Source organism: Anolis sagrei, chromosome 2, assembly GCF_037176765.1.
Source record: "Anolis sagrei isolate rAnoSag1 chromosome 2, rAnoSag1.mat, whole genome shotgun sequence".
Lineage (NCBI taxonomy): Eukaryota > Metazoa > Chordata > Lepidosauria > Squamata > Dactyloidae > Anolis > Anolis sagrei.
Window position 1 is genome coordinate 219715134 of NC_090022.1, and position 20743 is coordinate 219735876.

The 20743-nt window shown below is 38.8% G+C and overlaps 1 protein-coding gene across 3 annotated transcripts in view; it reads left to right on the forward strand.

The window, feature by feature from the left end:
- The window catches only part of GLIS3 (GLIS family zinc finger 3), a 204245-nt gene that overhangs the window by 61180 nt on the left and 122322 nt on the right, over positions 1-20743 (forward strand). For all 3 annotated transcript variants that reach the window (XM_067464418.1, XM_060762272.2, XM_060762273.2), the window contains 2 exons: positions 1031-1238; positions 2634-3747. In XM_067464418.1, coding sequence (XP_067320519.1) covers positions 1031-1238; positions 2634-3747 — 1322 coding nt within the window. The remainder of the gene's footprint in view (positions 1-1030; positions 1239-2633; positions 3748-20743) is intronic.

Consider the following 20743-nt stretch of genomic DNA (forward strand, 5'->3'; position numbering starts at 1 on the left):
ATGTGTATAAGCTTTATGGTAGAACTGGTATATTTCATCCATGATCCTTGATATTGCAGGTTTGTCCTGCCTGAGATTCATAAATTGCAATAAATTTATGAATTTCTTATAGGTTATGGGGGAAATAGCAAGGAATGAACATATAGCAATATCTAGAAAATCATGTTTGAAATTTAGTACATTATTCACAAAAGTCAAAAACTGGAAGAAGACATTTTTTTACTTTACATTTTTGCTCATACTGTTAAAATGAGCATTTTTAAAAATTGCCTGAACTGTTAAAAAATTAAATGCTAACAATTAGATTTGTAACTCTCAGACAGATCTGTTAAAAAAGAAAATCTTTTGAGCCATAGATAGAATGAAAGAAGAAATGAGGTCTGTGAAACTGATCAAACAACTATAGTTAATGTTTTATCAAATAGTTTTTCCAATTCACTGTGCATTGTTCTTTTCCATTTTAAAAATCAACATTTAATCTTTCTATGGGTGAGGTGATTCATAATTATGTTCATGCTTCCCTTCATTTTCTGTCTCTTTCTCTCAGAACGTAGCAACTACTATAAAACTATCTAACAACATTTGAAAGATTTTTCGTTTCTGGCTTGAAAGTGTTATTCCTGCTTAATTGTGCAGTACTTACTTTGAAAGTAATTGTTATACTCCAGAAACTTCATTTTTGTGGATACCACAGTTGAATTGATTGAGACTCATTGAGATATTCATTGAAAAAGTAGAGCAAAATGTGTTGCAGGATGTCCCGTAGTTTAATTAATTTTCCCCATGTTTTTATGATAGAACCAATTAGGAAATGACATTTATAACCCAGGAACAAAAATTGTGTTACACAGATGTAAATAACAAGGTGTAAATAACTTGAAGATTTTTCCCTGTATTCCAAGTAAAGGTGTTGATTAACTCGTTCATCAACTGCTCAGATAATAAAATAAAAATGATAAATAATTTTATTAAAATGTTTTCATGTGTGAAAAGCATGACTTAAAATTTTACTGGATTCCTCTATTTCTAGGGGGTCTTGTCTGTGGGCCTCGGTGCAAGTCCATTGGAAAAAGCAGCTGCAACAATTTAATAGTTACCAGCAGTCCAATGATGGTTCAGAGACTGGGACCGCCATCTCCTCCAGCACAACAGGTCTCAACGGCATGCAACCAAATCAGCTCTAGTTTACAGAAGGCTATGAATGCTGCAAACCTAAATATACCTCCATCTGATACAAGGTCTTGAGTTACATTGCTTCTATTCAGTTTTCATTCCAGATCAGACCTTTGCATCATTCGCTTTAGAACAGGATGGCAATCCATCAGTGGTGAAGGTCCATGTTTGGCTCTTCTAGATCTTTGGTGGGCAACACTGGCCTGTCTGTTTATGACAAAAAATGATGCCCAGAAATCATTTCAGGAATTTTCTTTCTGTTTGGGGTAGGAGCAGGCAAAATTATGTACATTAATGAACAAACAGGTCCGCCTGAGGTATATTTTTGACAGAGAAGATACACACACACATATATATCAGAGTTCGGCACAAGGCTGGAACTGCCAAGAGCCCCAAAGGACCTCCAAGGCCTATCTTCAGCACATGGGCTGTGTGATTTCTACCCTGCTTTAAACTCGCCTTTTCTCATTCTCTTATATAGTTGTGTGTGTATGAATGAAGAAGGGCAATTCAAACACAGAGTCCTGCCATTGAGATATCTTGCCTAGGTCAAGATTACACAATTAAATTTGTAGATGCTGATGTTCAATACGACTTCTCTGGAATTACTTCCAATATGATGCAGCAGGTTAACCACTGAGCTGCTGAACTTGCTGACCAAAAGGTCGGTGGTTTGAATCTGGGGAGTGGGATGAGCTCCCACTATCAGGCCCAGCTTCTGCCAACCTAGCAGTTCGGAAACTTGCAAGTGTGAGTAGATCAATAGGTACAGCTTCTGCGGGAAGATAAAGGCACTCCATGTTGTCATGCCTGCCACATGACCTTGGAGGTGTCTACAGACAACACCAGCTCTTCAACTTATCTGTAGACATGGAGATGAACACCACCTCCAAGAGTTGGACACAACTAGACTTTATGTCAGGGGAAACTTTTACTTTTACTCCCAAGATGCAGGAGTTATTAATTGGAATGACAGTAATATACTTTGAAAAGTTTATTATATAGTCTATCTTATCAATGGGTTATATCTAATAATGAATGGCTGGTCTGCAATCCTGATTGAATTCCAGTTTCCCGATTTCTAATAATTATCTAATGCTAATCCAGCTGCTTGCCTCACTTCCCTGCTTTTTCCTGAGGACTTTGCAACTTCCAAAAGAGGCTTGGGAGAGTACACCCAGGGCTGCATTGGGAAGTAAGGGTAATTTTTCTTGTGGGGTGTCTTTATACTACTGCAGTGCACAATTCCAATCAATATTGTTAGTGTACAATTGTATAATAACTCTGCACATAGGCTTTAAATATAAAAAAAACCAAAGGCCAGCAGTTAACTATTAGATTTTTATTATCAGGTTTTGGGACTGAGTTCTGAGTATGCCAGTTAGTCAGCTGCTTAATATAATCGCCAAGAACTAGATTTTAAGTTTCTAAAACTGCATTCTTGCTTGTCTTTACTGCAGATCCCTGATGTCACGGGAATCTTTGGCATCCACAACATTAAGCCTATCTGAAAGTCAATCAATACAGAATGTCAAACAAGAGTGGCTTCATGGTTATAGGATTTTCCCTTCTTTTCCTTCCAATCACGGCTCACAAAACAGCAGTGAGTCGGGTGATATACCAAGTGTCACATCTGGCATGTCCATGTCCAACAACGTTTCTAGCTCATTACCATCTTACTTGTTTGGTATGGAGAGCAGCCATTCACCTTATCCTAGCCCCCACCATTCTTCAGCCAGGTCTCATTCAGCCAAAAAGAGGGCCCTCTCCTTGTCCCCTTTGTCTGATGGCGTTGGGATTGACTTCAATACAATCATCCGCACATCTCCCACCTCTCTTGTTGCTTACATAAATGGTTCAAGAACATCTCCATCAAACCTGTCTCCTCAGCCTGAGGTCTATGGACATTTCTTGGGAATAAGAGGAAGTTGCATCCCACAAACATGTTCGATTCCTAATCCCAAAAAAAGACTTTTAGTGGCTAATGGCACTGTCACCTTCCCAGGGTGCCATGAAAATGGAAATACTGAATACCAACGCATGCAACAGATGGAACAAAACATCCTGCAGCCAGTGGTCACAAACAACATGGTGGTTCAACAAGGTATTTCTCTTCTAGACAGCCAATCTGTGGGTATGTTAAAGAGTGGGAGTATGGATGGTTTTTCTGGAAACACCAATGAGATGTCCTCTGCTTCTCCATTGGCAACTCCAGTTCTTCCTCTGCCACATGGCCCACCACCTCCATACCATGCGCATCAGCATGAACTCATAAACCATTCCCACCAGCTTTCCTTGCCACCATCCATCCAAGGTTCTCTCTTGGATGAGGATGGTGAACTGGATGATTTTAATGGCAAACACTGTTGTCGCTGGATAGAGTGCAGTGCTACCTATGACCTGCAAGAAGAACTTGTACGGCATATAGAGAAAATTCACATAGACCAAAGGAAAGGAGAGGATTTCACTTGTTTCTGGGCTGGGTGCCCTCGAAGATACAAACCATTTAATGCCCGCTACAAACTTCTGATTCACATGAGAGTGCATTCAGGAGAGAAGCCAAACAAATGTACAGTAAGTGCAACATTTTTTAGATAGATAACATTGTTACATGTACAAGAACTGAAGGAAAGAACATTTAACGTACTTTGTGTATATAACTTGTTTTGGGAAGGAGGAAGGGAAGCAACATTTGTTAATGATCAAATTAATTCATTTTCATATGCATGGAAAGACAAGTTTTAACTTCTGATACTTCAGCAGAGTTAGAACAAAAGATTTCATCTGCTTATCTTTACTGTGAGTCACAGAGTAAATGAAATGTTTTTGTTTTTGTTTGAAATGTTACTGTTTAATTTAGATTTAAAGCAAAGCTCACAGGCTACAATCTCTGAACATCTTAGCCCACAAATATTAAATGTGCTTGCCCAGGGAAAGATATTAAGTTACACTAGACTCAAAATTGTTTTGTGAGCCAGCACTTTCTTAGAGTTAGTGTTAGAAACACAGGATGTGGGAGGCTGCAAGCTGGATTTAGGTGGGAAATAGCCAAGATCTAGGAATGGGAGGATTTGCTTGTTTTGTTTCCTTTCACATTCGACATTTTCAAATATGTCCATTGAATTTATGAAGCAATGTGCAAGTCTTGTAATGTTCTTATGAAAAGCAACCTCAACCATTTTGTAACCATCTACAATAGCCAAATTCAGTAAATATAGTTATTGCCAATGCATAGGTTCTTTCTTTTAACTGTTGAAGTTGAGGAGTCTCTTTTAAACTTGGGGTGGGGGGGTGGGGAGCGAGATGACAACTATGATGCGCCGTAACAAAGATGTTTGAATGCACAGGGTTAAACACTAAAGGCTCTCTGCCTGGATGCATGAATTGGTCAATTTTGCACTCTACCATGTGTAGATTTTTCAACTCTCAAATTCTATCTCTTGAATTTATGGAGGGAAATGTGGGTTTTGCATGCTCTTACCAAAAATAAGAAAAATATAAGTAAAATGTCGTAAATATATCCAAAAAGATCCAAAAAATGCAAGCCCTCAAATAAGTATTCATTACTCGTTGTACACTCCTCTGTTTATTTGAACAAGAACTATTTATGTCAACCTTTTGCCCCAGACCTGGGACACTGCAGATGAAAAAAAATTGGAAAAGTTAGTTTTTGGGGATTACAATTCCCAGACTCCCCCCCCCCCCCCCCCACCAAGCAACATGACTAATAGCCTTAGCAGTTGGGTAATTTTGAGAGGAATAGTGCAAAAATGACATAACTCTTTGGTACTCATAGTCTCTTTTCATGGAAAGTTTGCTATAATATCCCACTTCCCTGTCAATGTTGAAACTTCTTTCTTCTTGCTGATCACATGGCTGTCTCATTCTGATATCCTTGGACACATCTGCAACAGATAGACACTAGAAGGGAGCTCTGTGGGTGGAAAGCAGCGGAAGCATCATGGGGTCTGCACAGGGAAAGGATAATGGTGGCGATGTCCATCTGGACTGGTAATTCTCAACCTGTGGGTATCCAGGTGTTTTGGCCTGCAACTCCCAGAAATCCCAGCCAGTTTATCAGCTGTTAGGATTTCTGGGACCCACAGGTTGGAACTACTTACTGGACAGTAGTTTGGATCAAAATGGACTAGACTGAGCTCTTTAAATGGCCGTGAAACCACAAGATACTCTGCAGTGTCCTGCAAACTCTGGAGTACACTGCAAATTTGCTTAAAGTGGAATAAAGCCAGGCTAAGGACAGAAAATCTGTCATCAGAAGTATAGGCAGTCCCTGAGTTTCAAACATCTGACTTGCAAGCAACTTATAGTTAAGAACAGGGTGAGACAACCAGAGTTAGAGAAATCTACCCCTAGGAAGGGAAATTCACTCCTGAAAGAGTTATCATGGGGAAAAGGTGTCTTGATTGAATCTTTCTCACCAATCTTTGTTTTGACAATAAGCCAAAATTTTCAAAATCCAATTATCAGAGAGACAGGAAGTGAGGTGGAATGTTCTGAACAGAGGCACAGACAACAAAACAACAGGGGTGTTAACCCTTCTCTATGTTGTCAGAAACTTATAGATAGATAGGCAGGCAGGTGGGTTGGAGCTACACTTAAAAAATGTACCTGTTCTGACTTACATACAAATGCAACTTAAAAACAAAGCTACACAACCTACCTTGTTCGTAACTTGGGGACTGCCTGTACATCATGTAGATAGCCAGAGTCTGGTTTCTTTTTTTGTTTCCTTGTTTGTTTGTGCAGAGAAGTTCTATGACCCATGTCCCCCCTCTATGTGGCTCTAGAACACCATGTATAGGCTGGTGCTTTGTTTTGCTTTCTGTACGCAGTTTACAAACCTCCAAAGCAAAATGATTCAAAAGGATTTGACCAGTAGTGCCAGTGATTGTGTTGGAGTGCTTAAATAATTCTCTTTTTTTTTTTTTTTTTTAATTGGTTATTTATTAATTTTCCTTTTACAATGAAAGAGGGGGAACAATCAGCCGGATAGAAAGATTGGAAAGGATAGGTAGACATGTCGTATAGTAGGGAAGGGGTGTGTGGGTGGGGTGAAGGGGATTGGGGAGGTAGGAAAGGGTAGGGGATTGGTGAGGGGGCCAGGAAAAGATCCGGGAACCAGGCATGGGGGGGAGGTGGGGGCGGTGAATTGGTCTTCCGTTCGGTCCGCAGAGAGATGTTCATCTGATTATGTAGTTCTTCTTTTATTAGTTATATCTGTCCTTATTAGTTGGATCATAGCACTTTAAATATCTAACTTAGTTTTTTCTCTAAAATAATCTCCTAGAGATTTCCAGTTTATCTGTTTTATTTTCTTCTGCTCCACTAACATGTATGAGAGCTTGTCCAGGTCTCTGAATTCCATTACTTTTTTAATCCATTCCTCCTTTGTTGGGGTTTCTTTGTCTTTCCATTTTTGCGCAATTAATATTCTCGCCGCTGTGGAGAGGTAGAAGAAAATTTGTTCTTCATTTCTTTTGAGGTCTAGATCTATTATGTTCAGTAAGTAGTATTCCGGTTTCATATGGAATTTTACCTTGATTATATTTTGTGTATGTTTGTGAACTTGCAGCCAAAATTTTTTTATTTTCTTGCATTGCCAAAATAAATGGTAGTATGTTCCAGCCTCTTTTTTACACTTCCAGCAAGTTCCATTGCAATTCTTATTAAATTTGGCGAGTTGCACAGGTGTTAGGTGCCATCGGTAGAAGATTTTGTACCAATTTTCTGTAGTGCTACTGGCTCTTGTATATTTTAGCTTGACTTTCCAGACTTGCTCCCATTCTTTTAACATTATTGAGTGGCCTATATCTCTGGCCCACTTGATCATATTGTCTTTGATAAGTTCTTTCTCGGTGCTCCACTCTAGTAAAGTTTGGTACAGTATTTTAATCAGTTTTCTTTCTTTTTTCATTATAATATCCCAACTAGTGTCTTTTTCATTGAATCCCATTTTCTGGTCTTCTTTAAAGCATGCTTTTATTTGTTGATATTGGAACCAGCCTATTTCTTTATCTTCCTCTTTGAGTTCTTCTATGGGCTTCAATTTCCATTCGTTATTAGTCTTTACAAGTATTTGTTTATAGTTAAGCCATCTGTTCCTAGGGATTTCTCTTTTATGGTATGCCTCTACTGGGGATAACCACATAGGTGTTTTTTTATAGAAGAAATTTTTATGTTTATTCCAGATTTTTAGTAGGGATGACCTTATGTAATGATTGGTGAAATTTCTTTCTATTTCAGCTTTCCCATGCCATAGATAGGCGTGCCACCCCCTTCTGATGTCATGTCCCTCTAGGGTTAGTATTTTCTTTTGTTCAAGGGTCGCCCATATTTTTACCCAGGATAGGGCACTTGCCTCGTAATATAATTGTATGTCCGGCAAAGCCAGTCCTCCCCTGTTTTTGGCGTCTATAAGGTTTTTGAACTTGATCCTAGGTTTTTTCCCATCCCATATAAAATTCAAGATATCCTTGTTCCATTTCTTAAAGCACGCTCCTGTCTTTATAATAGGAATCATTTGAAATAAAAAAGTCATTTTCGGTAAGATATTCATTTTAATAACTGAGATTTTACCTAGAATTGAGAGGTTTAGGTACTTCCAGTTTTTAAGCTTTTTTTGTAGAGTATCCCATATCCTTTCGTAGTTATCTTTGAATAGGTGTCTGTTTGAGGTGGAGATTATGATGCCTAAATACTTGACCTTTTTAACTACCTCTATCCCAGAGTCTTCATGGATTTTGTCCTTTCCTTCTGTTTTAACATTTTTGGTTAACATTTTTGTTTTTTCCCTGTTTATTTTGAGGCCTGCAAATCGTCCGAAGTCTTCTATTTTGTTTATCCATTTTTGGATATTTTGGGCTGGGCTCTCCATTATGCAGACAAGGTCATCTGCGAATGCTAATACCTTGTACTCCTCAGATCTTATTCTTAAGCCTCTTAAGTCCCTGTCTGCTCTTAAATCATCCAATAGTATTTCTAATATTAGTATGAACAATAAGGGGGATAGGGGACAACCTTGCCTCACCCCTCTCTGTATTTTAATTTTCTCTGTGTGTATCCCATTTACTATTATTCTTGCCGATTGCCCGGTGTAGATGGCTCTTATGGCATTTAATATGGAGTGTCCAATGTCCATTTCTTTGAGGGTGAATGTTAAGAAGTCCCAATTTGTTTGATCAAATGCCTTCTCGGCATCAAGAAAAAGTAGTCCAAGTTCTTTCTGTGTATTTTTCTCGTAGTATTCCACAATGTCCAGAATTGTCCTCACGTTGTCCCTCATTTGTCTCCCTGGCAAGAACCCTCTTTGATCTTCCTTTATTCTTTCCTTTAGAAGTCTTTTAAACCTTTCCGCCAATATGCTTGTGAAGATTTTATAATCACAGTTGAGGAGGGAGATAGGCCGGTAGCTCTTTAATTCTGAAGGTTCTGTGCCCTCCTTATGGATCAGAGTGATGTGTGCTTCGTGCCAGGTCTTTGGCATTTCATTGCCTATCAATATACTATTCATTGTTTCTTTCAAATGTGTTGTTATTTCTTCTTTAAATGTCTTGTAATATTGTGCAGTAAGGCCATCTGGCCCAGGAGCTTTATTAATTGCTAATCTGTTTATGGCTCGTTTAACTTCCTCTTCTTCTATTGGTATGTTTAAATACTCTCTTTCTACATCTGTTATTCTAGGAATTTTTTGGTTTGAGACAAATGTCGCTACGCTTTCTTTCGTTATTATATCCTTCTTGTATAGTGTTTGATAGAATTCTCTAAATTGCATCGCGATGTCCTTCTCTTTGGTATAATTCTTTCCTTTTTCTATTATCTGTGTTATGTATTTTTGTTGTCTTCTTCTTGCTAGCTTTCTTGCTAGCAGTTTCCCTGGCTTATTAGCTCCAACAAAGTACTGCGCCTTTAGATATTTTAAGTTTTTTGCCATTTGGTTAATCTGGGTGGCACTTATTTCCTTTCTTATTATCTCTATTTCTAATTGTATTTTTTTGCTACCTGGTCTTTTTTTTAATAAGTCTTCTTTTTTTAATTCTCTTGTTATGTGTGAGGAAGACACTGCCCTTCTGTGGGTGGAAAGTATCCAACATCTATAAGCAAGGGAAAGAGTAGTCATATCTCAGAGCATCACTTACTGCAACTCCCCGTCTCATAGAATCATTGAGTTGGAAGAGACTACAAAGGCCATCCAGTCCATCCACTTGCCTTGCAGGAATACCAATCAAAGCACACTAGACAGATAGCCACCAAAACTCTGCTTGAAAACCTCCAGAGAAGGAGCCTCCACCACACTCCAGGGCAGCATATTTGACTGCCAGAAAAGCTCTTATTGCCAGAAAGTTCTTCCTAAAGTTTAGGTGGAATCTCTCTTTTCCTGCAATTTGAATCCATTGCTCCCTGTTATAGTCTTTAGAGCAGGAGAAAACAAGCTTGCTCCCTCTGCAATATGATATCCTCTCAAATATTTAAACATTACCATCACATTTCCTTTCAACCTTCTTTGAATGCGATTTTCTTGCTTCTTGGCAGGGGGGTTGGACTGGATGGTCCATGAGGTCTCTTCCAACTCTATGATTCTATGATTCTCTTTGGCAAGCTAAACATACCTAGTTCCTTAAGCCTCTCCTCATTGGGCTTGGCCTCCAGGCCTTTGTCCATCTTGGTTGCCTTTCTCTGGACATGTTCTAGGATGTCAGTATTCTTCTTGAATTGTGGTGCTTAGAGCTGGACACAGTATTCCCGGTAAGGTCTGATCAACACATAATAAAGTGGTGCTATTACTTTCCTCAATCTAAACGTATACTCCTATTGATGCAGCCTGAAACTGCATTGACAGTTCTCCTCTCCTTGCAGACCCCTTGTTATAGAAGTTGAAAGTCTACCAGGTCTCAACTGTATTGCCTCGAATCCACTATGGTCATTCCCCCAGTGAATCTGACTTATTTTTCATTCCAGTTATGTATTTCATGTTCTGCTGGCATAGTGTATCTTCTGCCAAATATCATCCTGGCAGAACTCAAACAGAGGATTGCTCTTTCAATTACTTTGGGGGGGGGGGGGGAGAAGCGGTTTGTCACAGCCTAATGATGAAGTGTGTTTGCTATACTATGTTTAAAAAACAGAAGCTAACCCTAAGGAAGGGAAGCCCTTCTATATGTGCACATAAATACATAAATAGCTGGCAAACCTTCAACAAAAAGTGAAACATAAGGCAGCACACACAAAGTGTATCTATTAAATGGAGGGCAAGTATTTAAAATACTTAAAGGCTTTTGTGTATTAGCAGAGATTAAGTTTTAAATGAACACTTCTGGTTCATGGCCCTTATACATAATGCCATGTCTCTCAGCCAGGGTCTTTAAGCTCTGAATCAACAACCCAGACAGCTGAAATAAAGCAATGAAATATGCTAATATGTAATTGCAGGCATGTTGATTTACATTTAGCACTAGCTTGCACGGTGTGGAAATACATTGGCTCCAATCCAGCTGACGTTTTTCAGCTCTATTGAAAAAGCGGGTTACGTTAGTCAAGGTTAACATGATCCATTGAGTTCAGCAGAACAAAAGCCCTCTTCAAGTATTCAAAAACTAGTAATAATTCATGTAGAAGGAGGGTAGCGTCATGGCAGCAATCTCTGCTCCCAACCTACACACATCCATGAGAATATTTATAGGGAGCCTGTCTACGTGCATGTTGATATGGCTGATGTACAAAGCACAGGGATGGGAGCTGTGTTTCTTTTGGAAACCAACAATGCCTGACTTTAAGGACTCCTGAGAATCGGGCAATTAGAAAAAGTTTGGTCTAGAAAGTTATGTGGAACAGCAGCAGTTTTGTTTTGAAAGGAAGTGGGAAGCACTAAATCTGGTGTTGTGTCACCAAGGGTGAACCTATACTGCAGAATCAATGCAGTTTGACACCTCTTTAGCTTCCATGGCTCAATACTATGGAATCCTGGGATTTGTAGTTTGGGGAGGCACAAACACTTTTTGGCAGAAAAGACTAAAGATCTTATAAGATTAAAACTTCCACGATTCCATAGTATTGAGCCATGGCAGTTTAAAGTGTTTCAAACTACGTTAATTCTAATGTGGAAATGTACCCCAAGAGCCTCTGGTGGCGCAGCAGATTCAACCACTGAGCTGCTGAACTTGCTAACTGAAAGGTTGACAGTTCAAATGCTGGGAGCGGGTGAGCTCCCACTCTCTAGGCCCAGCTTCTGCTAACCTAGCAGTTCAAAAACATGCAAATGTGAGTAGATCAATTGGTACCACTTTGGCAGGGAGGTAATGGCACTCTGTGCAGTCATGCTGGCCTCATGACCATGTAGGTGTCTATGGATAATTCCAACTCTTTCGCATAAAAATAGACAGTAGGACTACCCCCCAGAGTCAGACATGCCTAGACTTAATGTCAATGGGAAACCTTTACTTTACCTTTAAATGTACCCCAAGATGGCCATCCCATTACACGTAATTAAAAGGCTAGTGGTTTAGTGACTCTGGAGAGAACCACTAACTGTATTTGTGGATTATTTTTTCAGGTAAGTGTTTTCCAACCTGGTGCCCTCCATATGTTTTGCATTTCTGCCCCCCATCAGCCCCAGCCACCATTGCAAACTGTTTAAAATGCTGTGAGTTGCAGTAGGCCGTTACAGTGAGAAGGCTTCTTCAGGTGTTATTGTAATAAAAGTGTAGTAGGTTGGAGAAGGAGCGTATTTTCTCCTGTTTTCCGCTACATCTTATATCCCTTATTTTAGATGGCTGAAAGGGGGCTACAGCATTAACTACTTCAGTTGAATTGTGATTGTAAGCTAAATTGCCATCATGACCTGGACCCTAATTGGGTAAGGTTAGGGGAAGAGGAGAAGTATCTACTATATTGAAAGATATAAGTAAAATTATTTTTTCACCAATCTGTCTTATTCTATATAATACATTATTCATAGTGTGCACTTTCATTTTAAACATAATGGAATGCTTATGTCATTTCCTGGGAAACCAGAAAAGAAGCAGTGTACCCATTTGTTTACTTCAGCAGGAACGTGCTTTTGTATGTAAAAACTCTTTTGGCATTCTTACTTAGATGTTTTTGTTGATGCACAAAGACAGGGTTTCTTCAAAGGAATGACTGGCTTAGACATAAAGAAAATGCTGAAGGTGCAGTATATAATTTGCAAAGACATCTTAGGACTAAAACAGATGTTACCTTTAAAATGTAGTTAACAAACACAGAAGTTTGTTTGTTTTAAAAAGTTAATACACTGTGGGAGGTGCTGCATGCTATATATAGTGAGGGTTTGTTTCTTCTATCATGCGTTGAATTTGCAGAACCTGAGCAGGACTGTTGATTCTAGGTGACTTGGTGGTCAGTCTGTCATGCATAGGATCCCCATAAGTCAAAGTTGATTTGGTGGAAATTAACAACAGCAATACAAATCTGTGTAGAATCTATTTCACTAGTTCCCAACTTTTTTTTTTACCAGGGAAGACTTGATCAGGGACCACTTTGACCAGATACCACTTTGACCACTCGCCAACATTAGTATCAAAAGGGTTATGCAATCAGTTTTTGGTCAACTTTAGATTCGTTTTGGTTATTTGGGTTGCTGATTCAGAAAATTGAATTGGATAGGCCACGTCAGCTCTAGTTTCTGATACAGAACACATTCCATCCAGTAGTCACCACCTGCTTGCCCACAGAAAACTGTATTTAATAATCTAGAACTGATGTGGTCTATCCAATGCGATTTTCTGAATTGGCACCCCAAGTAACCAAAGGAACAGGCCTAAAAATGAAGACACCAAGGCACCCCTGCTTCCAGGTCTCACATGGAACTGCTCTGTTCACAGGGAGGGAGGGAGGAAGAGGAGAAGCAGCAGTCAGCAGGCTTGTTGTCGTGCCTTTTGTGGGTACTCAACTTCTCCCCTCCCAACATCCCCCTTGCCTCATCAGTATAAGAGGGTTTCATGAGACCAGTCACTCTCATTGCAACAGTGTGGTAACTGTGAGGCCACAGACCATATTTTAGTTCTTACAGACCACTGGTGGTCCATAGACCACAGGCTGGGAACCACTGTATGGGCGGATGGATGGAAGGAAGGAAGAAGCTTTATGCACCAAGGCTTATAAAGGTTGTAGGGAACCAGTGTAGTATAGTAGTTTTAGTGTTGAAGTACAGCTCTGGAGGCCAATGTGTGAGCCCCTATTCAGGCATGGAAACACAGTGACTGACCTTAGGCAAATCGCACACTTTTAGTCTTAGAAGAAGTCAAAGGCAATGCCTTTCTGAATCAACCTTGCCAAGAAAACCCCATGATAGGGACACTAGAAGTCAGAAATTATTTCAACACACCCCACAACAACACTGGACCAGTGATTCCCACCAAACTTGGGAAATCCATAGAAGAGACCTTTGGTGCAGTGTGGTTAGCTTTATTTAGGAAAACCACTATTTTTCTAATGGAACTAGAAAACTTCATTGCATCCTACCTGTATTTCTTACTGAATCTGATTGATATGTTTTGAAATAAACAGTCTTCCTGGCCTATTTTGATAGCTATTGTACATTGGGAACTGCCTTCAATTTCAAGCACAGTAGAAAGACAACATATAATGAAATTAAACTAAAATCGGGGCTTGGGGACAATAAAATAAAAATTAATATGTTGCTCTGAATTGGTTAGATTTATAACAGCACTTTATGGAGAATATAGATTGCTTTAATGACAGCAATGGGATGAGTATTTTGGTTTGATATTTTAAGTTATTTGAATTTACACTTATGAGGGTTGTTTTGCTTGTGTGTGTGTTTAACTTTTTATTGTTAAATTTAAATGTTCATGCATCTGAGACATTAACTTCTTTACTTTTTCCATGAATCCTTAACCTTAATGACTTAGTATTGAATTAACATTCATTACAATGTAGTAGTATCAATGAAAATGTTCCAAAAAAAGTAAACTAAAAGAAAATTAGGCTAAGTTCATTTTTACTGCTGAGGCAACATTTTTATTGTGAGGCAACAGAATTGAAATAGTTATATCTCTGAAAATCTGAAAAAATCCCCCTGAAATCCAAAACACTTCTGATTCCAATCATTTTAGATAAGGGATACTCAGCCCATAGTTGTTGAAGTAGAATATAGCACTAAGTGAACAGGTGCTATGTTCTTGTGTAACTTGAATTCAGATTTATGCCCTTACCTTTTGTTTCTGAACCAACCATTTTAAATAACTCACCTAATTTAGAATGATGTGGATTGAGAATCCATCTGAAGAGCTTGGGACCAGAATGATTTGGGATTTTTTTTTTTTTTTTTTGGAAGGGGGAATTTTGGAATACTAGTATTTGCTCATATGTACATATGAGATATCTTGGAGATGAGATTAAAGTCAAACATGGAATTCATTTATGTTTCTTATACACATAGCTTAAAGGTAATTGTATACACAATATTTTAAAAATAATTGTGTGCATGAAACAAAGTTTGTTTACACTGAACTGTCAGAAAGCAAAGGTGTCCTTAGTGCAGTTATCCATATGAAGTATTGTACAATTTTGGATTTGGGGGTGGTTTCATATTTATGCTTTCCTCCATTTTAAACATCACATTTTTCTATAACTTTTCCACCAATAATTCAATCCAGTAGAAGAAAAATGCTGCGCTAATATTTTGCTAACCTGCCTCTTGTTATGCGGGACCAGCCTGGTCTTATATTTTCCTAGTTATGTTGAAGGCCGCATTAAGAACATACAACTATTCAAACAAGCTTATCTGAACCAACAATGAATATCATTGCTTCTAATTAGGATTCGTGACATAATGGAAAAACAAAGATTGCTTTTGTTTGGAGAATGCCTGCCTTCTCTGCCTAGTGAAATGCATGGTTTCCTTCTCTCACCCCACCACACAAAAGCTGCCCCGTGCTTTTTTGGTAAATAGTGTGACAGAGTTCTAGTCTTGTGAGTGGCAAGTTCTCATTCAGTGACCCAGCTATACATGTTGAAACTTGTTTTATATGATGGCATTCTGGTACTGCAACCTGAGCCGTTCGTGTATTTGGTTCAAAAGCTAATTTACATTTAGTGAAAGTCTGAGGTTATTTGCTCTGGGAGTAATTCCTAGTCTGTTTCACTGAGCAGCAATCTCTACTTTAATAATTATTTCAGAGGAACATTGTCTAGAGGTCAAACTAGACAATGCAATTGACACCTGCCTCTTCTTTCTTTTTCTGGAGTAATTACTTGAGACCACAAGTCAGAACAGGATCACCATGAACAACTGTTACAGCACAGGCATCCGGGCTTTTAACATTTTGATCATTTCTGTGGTCCCAATCCAGACTGGGTGCCCTGTGCTTATGGTTTTTATTCAGAGTCTTCCATTTCTGTTAAGAGGCCACAGCTAGGCAATAAAATGGCATGGTTTTTTGATCTGTACTGGGACTAGAAAAGAGACAAAGGATCAAAGCTCCTTACAGCCACTCTGTACTGTAGCTTGAATCTCGTCCCCCTGTACTTAAACTAGTGTAAGAATGAAAAAACAATAATATCACTGCTGGCAATTCCTACCTGCATTTTTCAAACATCAAGTTTCACAAAGACCGGTTATGAATTTGATCTGATTATTTTTGCATTGACTAATTTGCTGAAGTAGGATAGATTAATGTTTACATTCTTATTGTAAAGCAAATGGATATCTGCAACAAAGTTCACATATTTTACCATTTATATAGAACACCCCCAATTTTTTAAAAAGCTAATTACTTTACTTGCTGAAGTGTATGCATAGTTATGTTTTTGTGTAAAATATTTTGTATCAGCCACTTAGTGAAATATGTTGGCCTCGTGTATAGGTCAAGGGCAGGGTTTGTGGCCAAAATTATGAATTTTGATATGCCCCACAGATAAATTGAGGATAATTCCAAGAAGACATGAAAGCGTCAGCACCATCTCAGAGTGGAAACTACTGCTGGCTTTACCACTGCCATTTTCCCATTCAAAAAATACAGATGCTGCATTGTGATCAACAGGAGATTGGCACTTATTTTAGATTCTCCTGAGATGGTCTAAGCTTTTACATTTCACCACACTACCCAGTGAAGGGATAGTTCCTTTTTAATATTGAATAGTTAAGGCACAGTATTTACATTGATCCGTGGATACGTTGACCCAGTTATTTTAGGTTGATGTATCATCAAAGGCTTTCATGGCCAGAATCACAGGGTTGTAAGTTTTTCGGGCTGTATGGCTATGTTCCAGAACCATTCTCTCCTGACGTTTCGCCTACATCTATGGCAGGCATCCTCAGAGGTTGTGAGGTCTTTTAGGCCAATTTTTGACAAAATTTTCTAGATTTATACATGATTATATACTGTAATTAGGTCAATGTTCCACATATGTGACACTCATTTAACCATAATTGTGACATTGTCATCTGGTCCTACTCTGGGAGAATGGTGATATACAAAGAAAAGATAACTGAAATTAATACTCCAGCATACTTTTTTGTGAACTGAAACCTCACTTTATTAACATTCTGTTTTGCAAGAAATGACATGGTCTGCAGCCCATGAAAGCTTATGACAAATAAAAGTTGTTAGCCCTTAAGATGCTACAAGACTTTTCTTTATAAAAGAAGTAGGAGTAGGGAAAGAACAAAATCTGGGATTTTAAAGCAAGTTCCCCAATTTGAACATAATTTTAAATTTTTTATTGTTCACTGTTTTATGCTTTTAGATACATTGTGATGTTTTTCTCTATTTTTATTGATGTATGTATTTTAATATGGCATCAAATTGTGCCAACTTGTTTGCCGCCCTGAGTCGCCTTCGGGCTGTTATGGTTGGGGTAGAAAGGGCATAAATAAATAAATAAATAAATAAATAAATAAATAAAGCAGACCTGCCTCCAGGTTTGAGGTGATCCTGAGCAAAGTACCCTATGTATTCTAAGTCCTATATTTCAGGATGGCCACAACTTATATTGTCTACCCACAGGGGTTCATAAACTCATAAAATAATAGAATCATAAAATAAAATAATATAGTTGGAAAAGGCCATCTAGTCTAACTCCCTGCAATGCAAGAAAAGTGCAATCAAAGCACCCCCAACAGACGGCCATCCAGCCTCTGTTTAAAAGCCTCCAAGGAAGGAGCTTCCACCACACTCAGAGGCAGAGAGTTTCACTGTTGAAGAGCTCGTACAGTCACATTCTTCAAAGTCTTCCCAAATAGTCAGAGCCAACATCTCAGTGTGGGATTTAACACATAAAAGGAGTAGAATGACCTCTTACTACAGTTGGTGAAAGCAAGAGAGTTATATTCCTGTTATTTGAGGAATTCTACACAAAGATGTTTGGCACTGACTGATGGGGAGAGTTAGAAGACACCATTGGTGAAAATTGTCTTATTCCAGTGTTTGTAGCAATGGCTATTAATCTTCTACCAGTAGAAAAGTCATCTATTGGATCTTTACATCTGTTGTGCCTTTAGCAGTTCTTTAAAGCCACCATCTGTGACAATCTGTGTGGTTGGGAATGGTAGAAGTGCAAGTAGCCAGTCAGGAATGGAAAAGAAGCAAGAAATAGATATTATTTTGATCTGAATGTTTTTGTCAGTAGTAGTCTGAAGGAAGGGTGAAAAATAAAGAAATAAATAGAAGATTTTACTGAAGCAGCTGTCTACTGTTATTTCTTTTTGTGCCAAAGTCAATAACACTGTCAAGCTTTCCTCTCTAATATTTGGTTTCACTGAATAATAGGTAAATAGAAACCTTTTCAACTGTAAGAATGGCTAAATCAGTCCCTTTATTTTAAGAGCGATTGATATCTTTTTAAAATCTGATGGCAATTTTTGCTGAGCAAACAGTTTATACTAAATACCTAAATAAAGTGATTGTGACTGCCCAAATCTAGCTAGGCATGAAACAAAAGCATGCCAATGCTTTTAAATAGTGGAATTTGTTAATTGTTATGCCTCTAAACCATTGTTTTCTTAACAAGAGCTAGGTGCCAGTGACTGAAAACAGACGTGTATAAAAGGGAACCATAGAAACATACACAACAGTGGAAGTGACATGCCAGACTACAGCTGATGATGAATTTGAGGCCATTGCTTTTTCCACCATCGACAGCTAACAATGTCATTTTGACCTCAGAATGCATTAAGAATGCATTAGTACATAACAGTAAGCCAGAATTCCAATTAATCTTAGCTTAGTGATTTGCTGGCAAGAAGATACAACAAAGAACAATCAGTGGATGTTGGTGGCTTCTATGTCAACAGAATGCTGAGTCAGCTCTAGGTTCTAGTCTGAACTTTAAAGGAGTTGTCATGCATAACCTTTTTTTTAATAAGCACCATAGATAGCTTATTATTTAGTTCAAATTATAAAATTTGAACTAAAATTAGAGCGCTCACTGGCCACCACTGGAAGAAATTGTGTGGCACACAAAAATGTGTTGCTTGAGAACAATATGCTAGGATGCTCATTAATTCCATCAAAAACAAATCAGAATTAGAAAGCGACTGGGGGAAAAACAAACCAGGAGGCATCCAAATGATGCCTCCAGTAAAATTGAATTAATTCCTTGCTTTGTCCCAAATTAATTTGATACCTGGTAAGACCCAGATCTTTGATAAGATCCAGGCTTTCCAGGTATGGGCCCATTGCGGAATGGGCCCAGGGACTGCATCCTTGAACCAATCCACACAGCCCAGAAAATTTAGAGGGCACTGACTCCCCCCCAACCCCCCCCCCCCCCCCCCAAGGCCTTAAAATAGAAAATAACTTACTCAGAAAATAACTTAAGGTCCTGCCGGAGTCCTTCTGGCATTTGGAAATCACACAGTGGGGAGGTGAGGAGGAGGAAAATCACTCCCCTCCCCGATCTCCTGGCACATAATTTCTATGCTCCAGGAGGACTTCGGCATGATCTTAATGGCGTCTGGGTAAGTTCTTTTAATTTTTATGGGCTTCTTTTGGGTTTTTTGGGTGTCCAGACACCTCTCCGGGAACATGCTGGTTTTGGGGGATGTGTGGGGACCTAAACGCATGCCCAACATGTGCCAAAGCGGGTTCTTAAACCTGCTTTGGCACGCATTTGACTGTTGTCTGGAAGCAGCCTCAGTTTAGATATAATGCTAAGAAACATTTAAGCCATATTGTTCAAAACTGGAAAACAACTCTCTGGGATCTCAGGCAGAGACCTTTGCAATCATCTGCTACCTGATCCTATTACTTAGAGATTCCAGACTTTGGGATTAATCCCAAAGTCTTGTTCACAAAAAGCATTTGCTCTGTCCCTGAGCTATAATACTTTTGTCCAAAAGTATTGTGATACCTATGCCAGCTAGCACTGGCTCTCAGAGACAAACAATTAGTTTTGAAATGTAAGTAAAGGGGAAGCTGCCCACACAGGCAGGAGCTGTACGAGGAGTATACAAGTGGCTCGATAAAAGGGGAGATCTGGTTTCTTGCACATCTGGGCTGGGAGGGCTTTGGTGCGTACATGGAGTGTATGGAATACAGTTCTCAAAGTTCTTTATAATTGGTCATGCAAAATGGGGCTGAGGCTTCTCCCATCCTCATGTGGATGGAAGTCTTTTTTGTCTAATAGTGACCCAAAACGTGACTTCCAGATCATTTTGTGTTGTAAAAATAGATATTTCCTGAGCCTGAATGACCTGTGGACCAACAATGTAGTGAAACTCACCAACCCATAAAAACATTGCAGGCAAAAAAATGGGCAGTTATTGACCCAAAACTCTAGGTTATGAATCTGCAACTTCAGTACAAGATGCCAGACACTTTTTTCGACAAAAAAGAAAGAGAGGAGGGAGGGAGGGCAGTTCGGCATTTTTAGATAAGTTGCCTTGGAGGAGAACAAGAGTAGCTGATATTTCAGTGCATTAACATTTTCTCCTTCTGTTTTCACTTGTCAATTTCTCCAAATCTCTTGGGCACCATACTTCCAGGGCTGTCAAACAACGAAGAATAGATATTTCATAATCAGAAGCCAGTTATTAAATTGTTTCTGCTGCATAGCAAGAGACAGTATGTGCTAGTATACTCGGGTCAAAGCATGATACAAATACCAAACAGAATAGGGGATCTGTGTGTCCATCCATAATTTCTATTTCTATAATTTCAGAAATTATAATCTGTCTGTCTGTCTATCTCTTCCTTAGAAGACTGAATTTTGAGGGACATTTTGAGTAAATGTTTATGCCTCCAGATGGCTAGTGCTCCCCAGAGCCTTTGCAATTAGCAATGGTGGATAGAATGGATGGGCATTTTAGAAGAATCTCTAAACATATAATTTGAAGTGGCAAGGCTCTTTATCATACTTCTTAGTCATAGAAGTAATTAAACTTCCTGTGGTAGTAAATGTCACAAGAGAAAAGTAATATTATACCTTTGTTCTGCAGGGCATTTGCACACATTGAACCCATGTCCAGAACAATTGCAATAAGAATGATATGCAGCAGTTCTAAAATTACTTCTGTGTATTTATCCCAGATTCACAGCAGGTCATTATTTCG